The sequence below is a fragment of the Polistes dominula genome, unplaced genomic scaffold (genome assembly GCF_049000335.1).
Source record: "Polistes dominula isolate Pdom_NZ unplaced genomic scaffold, Pdom_raw_medaka contig_78, whole genome shotgun sequence".
In the NCBI taxonomy this organism is placed as follows: domain Eukaryota; kingdom Metazoa; phylum Arthropoda; class Insecta; order Hymenoptera; family Vespidae; genus Polistes; species Polistes dominula.
The window spans coordinates 514,725-530,694 of NW_028301042.1; the positions used below are offsets into that span (position 1 = coordinate 514,725).

Consider the following 15,970-nt stretch of genomic DNA (forward strand, 5'->3'; position numbering starts at 1 on the left):
GGAGAATTAATATTAAAAACAACCTGTTTGAGTTTAACGGTATCCGGTGATGAACGATGTCTCGATGCTGAATCTTTTGGTGAACCTTTCGGTGATTCTTTAGGACTCACATTGACATTTTTAACTTCACCGTGAACAATTGCTCCATTTAAAGATTTTTTAACTGGACTCGGATTAGCTTCGCCGTCTGCCGAACCACGCGTTTGTCTTAATTTTCTTGGTGGTACTGGTGGTGGTAATGGAGGTGGTGGTAAAGACGGTAATTCAGGTGGTATCTTGTTCTTCCTCTCACTGGCAGCAGCCGCAGCAGCTGCTGCCGCCTTTCTCTCGGCACTAACTACTTCCGGTCTGAGTGCACCTCGACATCTAACCATCAACCTGATCACCAATTGGGATTCCTTCAACCTTCGCACGCAATCCAAACGAGTCATGTGTGTCACTGGTACACCATCGATGGATAATACCTGTAAATATAATTAACGAGTGATCTACTAATCATTTCAACAGCAACATTTGCAATGCTTACCTCGTCACCCTCACCCAATGAACCCCAAGAACACTTTGCTCTACTGGCAGGACTCTGTTCGGCACAACTTTGTACGAATAATCTTCTAACACGTTCAGATGTCTTATTACCACCCTCAAATTTCAATCCGAAACCCAGTCTTTCACCTGGAAGCCTGTAAACTTCAACTTCCTCCTCGAGATGTGCCTCAATCGCATCATTGATCAATTTTGTTGAACCCGTTGTTGTTGACGTTGATGACGGGGGTGTAGATTGTTGCGTGGTAGGTGTTGAAGATGAAGATTTTAACGATGGGGTTGTCGTAGGTGAAATATCCTCATCCTCATCCTTTTTAACGGTACCAATTGAAAGTACCGTAACAAAGTTTTCATTGGTTGTTTGATTACCAACGGTAACCACCGTCACAAAATCCTCTTTAACAGAACCCTTGCCAACTTCCATTCTTTCTTTAATTGACCTTAATATCTTCCATTCGTTATTACCATAATTATCATTATCATCATCATCATCATCATCATTAATCGTACGATGATCCTTGTGATCCGGTATGCTGGCCACTCCCTGAAATACAAATGAATTATATTACAAGTGTTAAACTACATTTTGTACAACTACGTGATTCAGTTTAATGTATACGATAGGATGTTTGTCATAAAAATTCTTTCGTTGTATCTAATTAACATAAAGTTGTGATTGAAATAATTTAGTGTATTGTGATAATCAAATTTGGGTTTAGGTTTGTAGGTATATATCTCATGGTTGGTGGTTCAGTAACATAGTTTGTTTTTTTTTTGTTAAGTTTGAGACACCCTGTATTATACTAATCGGAAGTAAATAAACGTGTGACTTGACTGTTTTACAAAACGTAACAATTACGACGGCGTTACATCGCGTGCTATGTAAATCCGTTATCGTAAATACGAGTTACGATTTCTTAAGTACTTTTAACTCAACTGTGAATCTTCTATGGAAGATCCATGATTGTGATTCGTGATTCGTGATTCGATAGGGGGAAGGAAGGAAATTTTCTCATCCTGTGTTTCGAGAAATACAATTTTCGATTGATTCTTTTGATAATTGTGTTTCCCCTTTTGTTTTTAGGTTGATTATGCAAGTGCAATGTTGATTTAGAAATTTAGAAAGTTGATTTTTTTTATAATAACGTTTTTAAACGTAAGATTTTTATTTTATTATTTTTTGATTTTTGTATTGATTAAAAAATAAATCTTTGGATAAAAATATTCCGATATTTCTGAATATAGGTATTTTGAAATATTTCGTAAATGAAATGAAACAATGAAGTCACAACACACTTCCCTCGTTTACATCATTTACATAATAAACAATGAAACTGTATGATCTAGTTTTACACCTGTTTCTTCCTAGTTACATTTATTCTTCTCCCTTTCTGATTCTAATCAACACCTGGTTACTAACACTTTCCCCGCGTGTCTAAGCATACCACGTTAAAATTACTTCATTAAATAATTTCATTTTCATCAAAGTAAATTGAAAATATATTTATAAATCACAGAAATAGATATATGTTTGATGTTATTAAACAAAAAAAAAAAAAGAGGAATAATAATAATAAATGTGTGGATAACAACAAATATGGGATTTAAATTGAATTAAAATTTTTGATTAGAATCAAATGAAAAAAAAAACAAAAAAAAAACGATTGAACGAACTTTCATGTTTTCACTTTAATCGAAATGAAACTTCTAATCATCAGTAGTTACTGTAAATAAGAATTATCGAATATTTTACGGTATTAAACAATGTACATGTATAAGAAAAGAAGATGTTCTCTCACGTGAAAGTATGTTAGTTTCGAATATAAAGTCACCAAATGGAGAGTAGAAGGAATCACCTATCTGATCTGAGAAGAAAATGTGAGAAGTAGAAAGTATAGATTGACCTAGGGTCATTTGTTGTCGAGCAACTGTGCAATCAGCTGATGATGATGATGATGATGATGATGATGATCATCATCATCATCATTTCCTTTTTTCACGGTCATATATACGTTTAGGTGAATCTATCACTTGATGTTACCTAGGAATGTCTCTTTCACCTTTTACATTGAAATATATTTAACAAAAACACTTTCTTATATGGCATTGCAAATATTCACATGCAGAAGGGTGTTTGAAAGTGTTTAGAATATATTTGTATACATAATTAGGTGTTAATTAAATTATCGATAGATTAGTGATTGTTTTGAAAATGTTGTTCAAGTTAGAAATATTGTTCAAAGATTTTTCAATTGATTGAGGTTAGAATACTCATTTATGAGAATGCATTTACTTAATTATTTTTAATTGTAGATTAAATTATTTAAAAAAAAAATATATATATATGAAATGTATTTGAGTGAATGTGTAGATTTTTATGTGACATTGACTTTCTTAGTTTAATCTCATGGTATCATTTTAAGTTCATCATACTACGTTGGTTTATCATTGGTTGTACTCAACGACACAACCATTAATTTTCATGGTACTGTATACTTATGACTGTGTGAAAGAATAAGGAAAAGTTTTTCTTCTCTTTTGGAAAGTTCTAAGAAATTTCATTTGCAAATACATTTGATAGAAATTTCCAGAACATTTAGAATTCAAATTAAAATGTTGAATGTTTAAAAAAAAAAAAAAAATAGAAAGAGAACATTATAGCAGCTTTATATAAATAAATAAATGAGAAAAAGACAAAAATTGGACAGAATTGTTGAAGTATGCGAAAAGAGAGAAGGAAGAGAAGAGCAGCCCGTACAAGTGCGCCTAACGGAATTTGTAGCCCGAGGGCCCAATGCGGCGCATTCTCGTTTCTCTTAACTTCTATCCCTCTCCCATACACACACACACACACACACACATACTTTAACACACCCATACTATCTCTGTCTTCTTATTTTCTTTTTTTGTTTTTTTACCTTGTTTCGGCATCGAAGCAAGACTGAAAACATTGCGAAAGAAAATATCTGATCGGTGGTTGCACTAGATTTATCCGATTTTACACGCCTAATTCAAAAAATAGAATATAGTTTCACTTTGCTCCAAATTACAATACACACACAAACACACACACAAACACAGTGTACAAAAATTTATTATTATTCGTTTCAAATAATTTTCATAATTTTGTATTTAACATGATTTTTGGAATGTTTAAATTAATTTTTGTTTTTTTTTTAGTATTGTTATATAATAATTGTTATAATGTAATTTTTTAATTAATATAATTTGTATAAAAAAAAAAAGAAACTATCAGGTGTTACTTGAGACATAAGTTTACAAAAAAAAAGGTGTAATTTTTATTACTTAATGGGGAAAGCTTTCTAAATTAATTTCCTAGGAAGGTGATGGAATTTTAACAACACAACACCGTACGAGACATTTGGGGGCATCTTTAATTTAAAGGGCCCCCTCTCCTTTCTATAATCTCAAGTTATCAGATAAATGAAATTGTTTCAATGTTAATTCATGTTTTCCCTGAAATTTTTGTTTAAACTTCTTTCGATAATTCAATATGATAAATAATTGATTATTTAAAGATTAACTTTTAGAATGTATATTTGTGCATCTGGGCTCTGTACAATCCGTCACTGTTAGCAACCATAAGCGAACGTTAACACAATGCGTTGGTTTATGCAACGAATGCTCTCCTCCGACACGGTCTGTAGCATTTGGAGGCGTGTTTCATTCATTATTTCAATTCTACGACGAGTATTAACTCGTCCTCGATTTATTTTGCATGAAATTCCTATTTTTATAATCACATCCTGCATATTCTAATAATAATAATAATAATAATAATAATAATAATAAAAGTGCATTTTATTTCAGAATTATTTCCAAAGTTTTCAATTGGTTTTCAGATTTTTTAATTGAGATACTCACAAAGTAAATTTGTATATTTAATATTGTATTAATAATTATTATTATAATTTTCTTTCGTACATATTAATTTTTGATATTACCGATTAATTAAATATATGTATATGTATATTGTTTTGTATTTATATTTTAAATTAAATATAAAAATATAAAATAATATAATAAATATAAAATGGTAAATAAAATAGTAATCAAATGGTAATAAAATATAAAATTTTATATATATATATATATATATATATATATATATAATATAAATTACATTTACTAATAATAAAATTAATTATAGAAATATAATAATAATTTATTATATAATAAATTATATATATTAAATGATAAAATACAAGATCCCCGTTATTCGTGTTCTATCGAACAAAAATAAAACCTGTATAGTTAAAAGTTTTCTTAACATAACATAAGTGTTGATAAATGAAGAGAGTAATGTTAACAAGTATAGTGGTCAACTTCCTCGATCTTCCTGAAGGTTCCTGAACGTTAATCGGCAAACATAGCTCGTAACCGGTGCTCATAACGATCTCTTTATTTCTTTCTCATTCTTTCTTTTTTCTTTTCTAACGGTGGCTTCCTACTCAACTTGATATAACTATATATATATATATATATGTATATGTATATATATAGGATAAATTACATAGATGGGTTCTATGCTTTTCTCGGCTCGACTACTTTCACGCGATCGAAAATAATTATCCATGCGGGAGGTTTCAAATACTTTTGCCAAAATGGTATATTTATAAACAATACAATGTTTTTTTTTAATTAATTTATTTTATAACAAATTGAACTTTAATTTGTTTTATTGTATTTAAAAAAAAGAAAGGTAAGAAAAATGAAAAGTGTTGATGATCAAAACAATTAATTTCAATATTTGTGTCAACGTCAAACAAAACTTTTTGATTTTGTTTTTATTTATTTTTAAATGAAAATAATTCTATTTTTTCTTTTACATGAATTTTATTTTATACAAAATGAATTATTAAAAGGTAATTTTATTTTTTTATATATATATATATATATAAATTAGATAGAAAAATAATTAACAGGATAGTTTTAGAATTTCTATTTGAAGACTGGTTTTTGTTTTTTCATAGATGATTTCCTATTCATTCGTAAACACGTATAAAATACCGTATATAGTGAAAAAATGTGAACGAAAGTATACTTGTGTAGACACAACATGTGACAACGTGTGTGTTTTTAACGGTAGTATTTCCTATCCTAATGTTAATGCTAATTTTTTGTGTTTTTTTTTTTAATTCCTAATCAATTTTTATACTCATTTTATTCTTGTCCTGTTTAAAAGAAAATTATCATCTTTGATAATTCAATAATTATTATTGAAATTCATTTGATATATATATACAATCAAATTGTTTCTCATACGAATTTATTGATACGTTTTTTTATTCAATGGGTGTGCCAAACACGTGGATGATCCACGTGTGATCAATGTTTTTATTTTATATTTTAATTTTTTAATATTTGCAAAGTAATATAAATACAATACAAAACTAAAATAATTGTGAACAAATAATTGCAAATTTTATTACAAAATATTTAACAAATAAATATTGGTTTGTTCGGAAAGTAATTTCATTTATTTTTGTGTATGAAAATGAAGACAATTTGTGCTTCCTAACCTAAAACTTAGGCCTTTTAAGTGAGTACAAACAGTTACATTTGATCAATTTTATCTCTCACTAATCTCACGTGTTTTTATTTGCCTATTTGCATCAACTAATGCACTTTCATTGTGTCAGGAAAAAACGAAATTACTTTCCAAAAAATCCAATAGATATATGATAATAGAATCGATCAGTTCTACCAATCGATTGTTCACTTATTTTATTAATATTATAAATAAAAGAAAAAAAAAATTGTATATCAAACTATTTACGATAAATTGAATGGTAGTTTCAAAGAAGCCATAGGTTGAACCTTCTAACATCGTTCCTTAAGAGGATTAAACTCTACGTAGGATCTATTAATGCGTAATGGCAGATACTAACTTAAACTCACGTGTCAAATCTTCCTATACACACACAAACACACAAACACATATTGCCTACACTTTCATATTGTATATGTTTTCGAATTATTTTCAAGAAAAATTCATTGACATTTATTTAAATAATTTATCGTCTTCATATACACATACACACACTTACAAACATATATTCATGCACTATTGGTAGAGAATAGTTTTGGAATTGTTTAGAAAAATAATTCACGGATGTATTTAAAATAATTTATGATTGATTTAAATTAAAAAAAAAAAAGGAGTGTTAATTTATTAAATAATTTTTTTTTGTTTATCGAGATAAGTAAAAACAACGTCTTCAGATTTTACGATTAAGAGAAGTCACACACACACACACAGGCATGTATATTTGTTTGTGTATGTTTGTATGTGTTTATGTGTGTGTATATAGAAATACTCGATGCCTCCCATGGACCAAGACCTTTCACTTTCCAAGTATAATCCTTCGAATAACTCGAAAATATCTTTTCCACCTTTCAATGAAGGACGATGGATGAAAGAACGTATTGGAAAGTTTTAGACACTTTCGACGAATTTTTTATTACCTCGTGGGAAAAAGAAAAGATATAAACAAAAAAACTATGTCTAATATAATGAAAAGTGAGTGTGTAATGTACAATGATCAAATGATCGATAGATATCGATCTGTGTTCGTTTTAAAAATGTAAGATCGATTTAAGAAAGTAATGTGGTTTTATTTTTTTTTTGTTAAAATGAAAACTTAATCTTTGTTTCGAGATTAAATTTAGGATTATTCGAGTGTATTTGAAATAATTACATTTGATAAATTTCAACTATTATTGTTATTTGTCAATTTGCATTAATTAATTCTAAAATTGTTTGAAGAAAAAACACGTAATTAATTTCCAAACACGATGTAATATTTTTAATCGAAAATCATTTCATTATTTGGTTTGTTAATAAAATATTGTTAATAAATTATTATTGAAATATTTAGTACTATTTAATTGTAATATATATTATTAATAAATAAATGAACAATATTTGTTTTAATAAATTAAATTTAAAAACAATTCAAAATAAGTTTCATGCATGAGTGAAGGAAAGTGAAAGAAAATAAATAAAAAAAAAAATAAAAATTACTAATGAAATAAATTTTCATTAAAATTATTTCGATGATTAGATTAATAACTTTGATCAATTATTTCTCTTGACTTTAATTAGAATTTAGATAACAATTTATAATACGTAAAAGTATTCTAATATACAGGTGATGCGTATTAATAATTTGTTTGATTTAATACAAATTGATAGAACAGATATATAGATTTTCTACAAATACTGAATTTTTATTAATAATAATTAATTCATAGTTTAACTTACCATTCATTCGTTTAATCCTCGATCCAATTAATAGAATAATTCACCTTCCTTGATCCGAATATTATCACACTTTTATTATCAATTAAATCAAATGAAATCAAATCAATTTTACTTCTTTCTCTCTCTCTCTCTTTCTTCACATTTTTATTACTTACATTTGAATAAAAATAAACTAATTAATAATATATAATAATTAATAATAAATAAATACATGCAAATTCCATTTACAACTATTATCAATTAAAAAATCACAAAATAGAAAAAATAAAAACCTCAAATGAAAAATTAAACAAAAATCAAACATAGAAACAAATCAAAATAAAATATTGAATCAAATCAATTTTTAAACAAACAAACCAACATATAAGTTACTCTAATAAATAATTAGACATTTGTTGAAACATTTGTTTCCTTCTAAAAAAAAAAAAAAAATTTGAAAAAAAGAAAGAATGAAAGAAATAGAGTTCAGGAGAAAGAGAGAGAGAGAGAGAGAGAGAGAAAGAATATAAGGAATATAAGGAATAAAATGAGAAAAGAAGTTGTGTGTACCGTTCTCCAAGTATAGTGTTGGTTGGGTTCCTCGTAAGTGTTGGTTAACCGATCACGTGGCCTCGAACACGCGGAAATCGATGGTTCGACGTGTATTCGGGACAACGCGTCGTACCGGACTGCCGAGCTCTCAAGAGTCGCTTGACTTTCTTCTTCTTCATGCCGTACACACAACACACACACACACACACAACGGATCTCTCCCCTTTTCATTATAAATACCCATCTTTTGTATTTTTTTTTCCTCTCGCACATTCTCTTTTTTTTTTTTTTTTAAATAATTTTTCCCCTTAGTTTATTTGACTTGATTGGTTATGTCATTTCAATTATTCTGGTGAAACTAATTTCTCTTCAATTTGATTTCAACCCCATTCATTGAAATTTCATTCAAAAATGGGTTTTAAGTTTAGTTTGGATTTTTTTATTAATATTTGTTTTATAAATTTATTCAAAACTTTTGTTAGATTTTTAATACAAGTTTTCATAGATACACACACACACACATAAATATATTATTAATTAATTATTCTATTTATTAGTGGTACTTCTTTTGAAACAACCAATCAACCTAACCAACCCTTTAACCTTACCCTTTCTTCTATTCTCCCTTAGAAATAACCTTGTCTTTTCTTAGCCCATTCTTTTACAGTTTGAAGAAGCGTCTTCTATAATCGTAATTGATCATTGATTTTCTATAGAAAATTTATTATTACGTAAATTAATAACTCATTTAATATAGTATAATATTTATTTTGTAATTTTTTTTCAAGTATTAGATATAATTATTACTTGATTTAAACAATTTAAACAAACAAAAAATTTCTAAAACACTTTACAATGATTTCGTTCTCCCTAAGATAAAAATGTGGATTATCTAATTATTTTCCTTTTGAAATTACACACCTTTAACTTTGATTATACTTTGTCAAAGGTACTCACTTTAATCTGAAGTTTCATTGATTTTCTATAAAAAATTAATGTACAATACGATTATTATTAATAATAGTAACAATCTCTGAGAACTCAATTATAATTTTGAAGTTGCAATTAAATGAACATAGAAAAATATTGTACTGTTTAAGAGACAAGTGAATACGAAAAATAATTGCATACAATTGCATTGACAGTTTGCGTGTTTTGTCTATGGATAAGATTAATTATTTAAAAAAAAAAAAAGAAATAAAAAGCAATTTCCAAATTAGGAATCTATGTTAAATAAGATACATAATAATATTTTACGTATGTGTGTAGAAAATGTGTTTTTTTTTTTTTCAAGACAGTAGGACGGATTCTCTCGTTCCAGGTTTTGCGAGATATGTGGTTTTGCGAAATACAGGATGGTGGTGGTATGTCGGACACGTCTGACAGGATTACCTGTTAACTATATCGGTGAGAAGTGGATTAAACTTGTTTACTAACTAAACTAATCAATTTATATTTCCTTCTTTTATTTATTATTACATTTGGATATTATATGCATAGGAAAGAAAACTTCACGATTATCTTTGAAAATTCTTCGATCAAATTCACCAATTGTTTTTACAATTTAATATTGACACATTAGAAAAAAATTAATTACAATTTTCTAATTGTTACATTGTTCGAAAAGTAATTTCGTTTTTTTCTTTTGTTAAAATGAAGACAATTTGTGCTTCCTAACCTAAAACTTAGGCCTTTCAAGTGTTATCTCACGTATTGTTATTTGCCAATTTGCATTAACTAATTTCAAAATTGTGTCAAGAAAAACCAAAATTACTATCCGAACAAATCAAAAATTGATACGATATTTATCATTTGCCAAATAAAATGAAGTTGAACAATTTAGAAGTATCAAAAGTTTAGATCACATTTCGGAAATAGAGAAGAGAAAAGATGAATGGATGATACAGGAAAGAGATAAATGATAGAAAGAGAGGCAAGAAAAGATTATTCTCTCTATTCGTCGAAGAGAAATAACGGCTGCAAGTTGGAGGCGCCTTTTAACGGTAAATTGGCATCGTGCGTGGATCTGGGTTGGTGGAACGAGAGGCGGTCCCATAAAGTTGCACGTTTTCTTTACTCGACAATAAAAATCTTTGAAAAAACAAAAAAACAAAAAAACAACGACAACTTTTCCTTTAACGCTATTACAAATCAGATTTGTGATTAATTATTACAAATTGTATCAATTCTATTAACGAAACATATTCGATCATTTATTACCTTTATCTTGTTGTTTAAATTAAAAGATTTACAGTACTGTAAAATAATTTACCCAGAACAAAACAAAAAGCAGCCAATTAGATTTACGAGTACTCGCGTATCTACAAATTTCATCAAACTTTATTAAAGTTGTATCAAAAAAAATAAAAAAAATAAAATAATAAAAATAGCTAGCATTGACGATTACAAAATAAACAAAGGAGAAAAATATTGGTCCTGTTAAAGTGGTGTGTGTTAGTAAAGTGGTACAACACTCATGAAACAAAACCGGTGGAGATCGTTGTCCTCTTTCAAGTCGATCAAAGGAATTGTGGCGCTCGTCGAATCACCTAACAGAGGCATAGCACTCACCTGCCGCATACTTCTTAACCGTAAAGTTCGTTCAGAGACTGCAAAGGTACGTTCGTTCAATCTTCTATCATTTTCTCTTGAAAAGAAGGAACTGGGGGAAGGGGATGATGAGGAATAAAACATTCGCTTTCTCGATGTTAAACGCACTTTATATATTCGTCTTACCTGTCATACAGATATTCATTTTCATTATCTTTTTATCTAGGTTTTTTTTTTTATTAATAATAAGAATTTTAATGAAATTTTTTAATTTATAGTAAACGACGAGAATATTTTGCCTCCTTGTTAGAAGAAGTTCCTGGTATTAGGAGGACCATCTTAAGACTTTCAATGAATTATCACAGACATTAACAGATTAAAAAACATCGTACCTGATTTTCAAGTGATTTTGTGTTTAAATTTTGCACCTTATATGTCTTAAAAATTAAATTTATATTAATGAATTGTAAAAGAAACTTTCTGTATATGAGATTTATATTAATAAAGTATATTTAAATTAAATCAAATAATTTGTTAAAATTATTTCTATTTCCTGCGTTTAAAGTATTAATTGCAGAGTTGTGGTCCAATCTCAAGGTAAGTAATATTATTTTATAAATTTTTAAAATACTGTCACATAAATACAAGTTTTAAGACATGTCTTTCAAGAACGGATCTGTGGTGCGTTGCTAGCATCACCGACTCGTAACCACGGTGTCGCGGGTTCGAATCTCGCCAGTCAAAATAATTTTATTTTAATTTTATTTATTGCGAAATGACGTCACGATAACAGAGTGATAGAATATCACTCTAATAAAATTTTAAAGTCCAATAGTCAAATTTAAAACTAATATACAAGTTTTAAAGCACGACTTTCAAGAGTTGTTCGCAGCTCGATGCTAGGGTTCCCGACTCGTAACCCCGGCATCGTTCGTTCAAATCTTGCCAGTCCAAATAATTTTATTTTATTTAAAATTTCCGCGGAATGACGTCACGATAACGTGGTCATAGAAAATATTATTCTTATAAAATTTTAAAGTCCCAAATAGAAATTCTAAGCTAATATACAAGTTTTAAGACACATCTTTCAAGAACTGTTCGTAGCTCGATGCTAGGGTTCCCGGCTCGAAACCCCGGCATCGTGCGATCAAATCCCGCCAGTCTAAATTAATTTTATTTTATTTAAATTTTCCGTGACGTGACGTCACGATGACGTAGTAAGGGGTTGAGCATAAGGGGTAGCCCCACCCACTACTGTACTGTAAAGGGGTTGTAACGAAAAATAAATTGCCACGCCCACTTTGATTTCATATTTCTATGTCAAGAAATATTAATTTTTTGGCTAAAAAGTGAAGATTTTGAAAGCACAAAAAAAAAATTAGCGCGTGCCACTTCCTCGCATATCATGTGATCCTGTTACAAATCTCGATTTTCGAGAAAATTTTCAAATTTTGTCGAAAAATTTATTTTGTAACAGGATAACATGATGTGCGAGGAAGTGGCACGATTTCCGGCGATTCTTGGAAATGAGGTTTTTTGAAAATTCGGACTTTCTTGGAAATGAGGTCAATGAGGTCGAAAATTCTCGGAAATTGACCTCATTTCCAAGAATCGCCGAAAATCGTGCCACTTCCTCGCACATCATGTTATCCTGTTACAAAATAAATTTTTCGACAAAATTTGAAAATTATCTCGAAAATCGAAATTTGTAACAGGATCACATGATATGCGAGGAAGTGGCACGCGCTAACTTTTTTTTTGTGCTTTCAAAATCTTCACTTTTTAGCCAAAAAATTAATATTTCTTAACATAGAAATATGAAATCAAAATGGGCGTGGCAATTTATTTTTCGTTACAACCCCCTTACAGTACAGTAGTGGGTGGGGCCACCCCTTATGCTCAACCCCTTACTACGTCATCGTGACGTCACGTCACGGAAAATTTAAATAAAATAAAATTAATTTAGACTGGCGGGATTCGATCGCACGATGCCGGGGTTTCGAGCCGGGAACCCTAGCATCGAGCTACGAACAGTTCTTGAAAGATGTGTCTTAAAACTTGTATATTAGCTTAAAATTTCTATTTGGGACTTTAAAATTTTATGAAAGTGATATATATACCATCACTATGTATTGTGACGTCATTCCGCGGAAATTTTAAATAAAATAAAATTATTTGGACAGGCGGGATTCGATCGCACGATGCCGGGGTTACGAGTCGGAAACCCTAGCATCGAGCTGCAAACAACTCTTGGAAGACGTGCTTTAAAACTTGTATATTAGTTTTAAATTTGACTATTGGACTTTAAAATTTTATTAGAGTGATATTCTATCACTCCATTATCGTGACGTCATTTAGCAATAAATAAAATTAAAATAAAATTATTTTGACTGGCGAGATTCGAACCCGCGACACCGTGGTTACGAGTCGGTGATGCTAGCAACGCACCACAGATTTGTTCTTTAAAGATGTGTCTTAAAACTTGTATTTATGTGACAGTATTTTAAAAATTTATAAAATAATATTACTTACCTTGAGATTGGACCACAACTCTGCAATTAATACTTTAAACGCAGGAAATAGAAATAATTTCAACAAATTATTTGACTTAATTTAAATATACTTTATTAATATAAATCTCATATACAGAAAGTTTCTTTTACACTACTTCAATATAAGTTTGATAATAAAAAAAAATAAAAAAAAAAAATAAAGAAATAAATGAAAGAAGAAAAAATCTTGAAAGATGAGGAAGGTGTAATCTCTTCTACGGTGCTTGAATACGGAAGAAATAGAGATGGAGATGGTACGAAAGAGATTTCGGAGAACAGGTAGTAACGGTACAGGTACAGGTTCAGCCCATCTTGTTAATCTTATTTTTGAATATGACTTTTTTTTTTTTGGTACTCATCGTGACTCTCGTAAGTAATATTTAAACTCGTAACTATTCGAAAAAATTATATATATATTTTATTTCAATATATTATTCGTTAAAAATATTATAACAAATTTACTTCGCCATTTATTGTTTTTCTTGCTGTACTGCATAATAATTTTGTTATTTCCATTCAAATATTATCATCTTTCATTTAATAATATGAATTTATTTGTCTAATAATTTATTTGTTTGTTTGTTTGTTTTTTTTTTAAGAATTTCTAATAATTTCAAATAATAATCGATTAAATGCAGTCATGCTCGTCATAGTAAACGTCATCTTGCAAGCACTTATCAGCTTTCATTGAAGTCTAACAAAAATAGCACACACACGTTTCACTATTAATTTTATTATAAATTCATTCAATTGGATCTATTGATTTCTTTCCATCTATTTCTTGTTTCAATATCTAACTTGAAGAATCTCATTTTCCTTTTTTTTTTTTTTTTAATTATAAAAAAAAAAAATTGTTAAACCGTTGATAGTTGAAAAAAACAAGAAAAGAAAAATGAAGAAAGAGAAAGAGAAGTGTAGTTGTTCCTTGGTGAAAGAGAATAAGATCTGAAAGGTCTCTTCTTGAAGAATCGTGATGCACGAAGAAGGTGTTTATATGCACATCTTTTATGTATGTATTAGTTGTATGTACATATATATATATATATAAATCCATGCATGTATGGTTTAAGCTAGTATGTATGGTACGTTCTTGAAACGAGAATCGAGGTCGATCTCTCGTACGGGCCTCTTGCATTCTTCTTATACTGGGTGACTCGTTGATAACTTTTCTGCAAATATCATCAAACATTTTTCTATGCCATGTGTCTCCTTTCTATTTTTTATTTTATTATTTTTATATGTTTTATAAATCTGGTAAAACAATTTCATGTGTATGCGTATGTGTATGTGTATGTGTGTGTGTGTGTGCAATTAATGCACGAATCAAATATTAATTTTATTATCAAAAACATAAAAAACATGAAAAAAAAAGAAATACAGTCGAATTGAGAATCTCCTCCTATTTTAAAGTCGATTAAAAATTGTTTAAATTATTCTATTATTTATAACATAAATATAAAAAAATGAATATATTATTGTTGTTGTTGTTGTTGTTTTTTATTTCTCACACATATTTTGTCTTAAAACAAAAAAATAATAAATTGTTTTTAAATAATTCGAGTCATTGATAGTTTGTTCATTTATTTATTTATTTATTTAAAAGAAAGAAAAAAATTCAATCTCAGGTTTTTTTTTTTTTGTCGTAGATATCCAATACGCGAATTAAATGTTATTTTAAATAATTACTATTATTATTATTACTATTTATTATTACTATTTATTATTATTATTATTTATTATTAATATTATTAACGGTATTCAAAGATCGTTTTATCGTGTTTTTTTATTATTATTATTATTATTATTATCCTTTAAAACTCGTATTATCGAAAGATCTTTATTTAACAAATAAATATGAAAATAAAGGTATGTACAAAAAAATAAATAGTAGGAAAATAGCCGCGATCGTTGTCCATTTTGCAACGAATACCACGTAACATACATACATACATATATATGATCATACACACGTGTATACAAAAATTCACACAAATCTTATATATATATGTATACTAAATATTTAATTCAATATTATATAACATTTCTCTTATATTATAATTATTTATAATAAACATTTATTATATTGTACACAGGACCTTGAAAAACCATAGGCCTATTATCTCATTACCATAATCGGTTATTATTATTATTAATAATTTAATTAATTAATTAATTAATTTTATTATTAACAATACGAGAGATAATTTCTCTTATAGTTTTTTTTCTTTTTAAATATTAAAATAATATAATAATAATAATAATAATAATAATAATAATAATAATAATATTTAATACAATATAGGTGTATGCAGTTAACGAATTTCTTTTTTTTGTTTGTTTTATTCATTTTTGTTTTTGCTTTTTATATTTTTTTGTTTCTTTTTTTTTTTTTTAATCATTACCAATCGTATAAATAATTTCATTATTTTTTTTTTATTAAAACTAAAAATAAACGAGACATTTTTAATTGTTAATTGTTAATTAAATACGAACGAGAGACACTAAA

General features: G+C 28.1%; 2 protein-coding genes across 9 annotated transcripts in view; one reads left to right on the forward strand and one right to left on the reverse strand.

Annotated features, from left to right (window-relative positions):
• Positions 1-9,657, reverse strand: part of bbg (PDZ domain-containing protein big bang) — a 46,592-nt gene extending 36,935 nt beyond the window's left edge. For 3 of the 5 annotated variants that reach the window (XM_089174937.1, XM_089174936.1, XM_015321647.2), the window contains exons 1-3: positions 8,381-9,657; positions 527-1,087; positions 24-464 (exon numbers count right to left, since the gene is read on the reverse strand). In XM_089174937.1, coding sequence (XP_089031063.1) covers positions 24-464; positions 527-1,087; positions 8,381-8,635 — 1,257 coding nt within the window. In that variant the 5' untranslated portion in view covers positions 8,636-9,657. Of the gene's footprint in view, positions 1-23; positions 465-526; positions 1,088-7,831; positions 7,901-8,380 lie in introns of all 5 variants that reach the window. The other 2 variants (XM_089174938.1, XM_089174939.1) reach the window with 2 other exon arrangements.
• Positions 1-11,442, forward strand: part of mRpL24 (mitochondrial ribosomal protein L24) — a 51,482-nt gene extending 40,040 nt beyond the window's left edge. The window contains exons 6-7 of one of the 4 annotated variants that reach the window (XR_016177409.1): positions 9,684-9,769; positions 10,270-11,442. The gene's annotated coding sequence lies outside the window, so the exon portion shown is untranslated. Of the gene's footprint in view, positions 1-9,656 lie in introns of all 4 variants that reach the window. The other 3 variants (XM_089174948.1, XM_089174950.1, XM_089174949.1) reach the window with 3 other exon arrangements.
• The last annotated feature ends 4,528 nt before the right edge of the window (positions 11,443-15,970 follow it).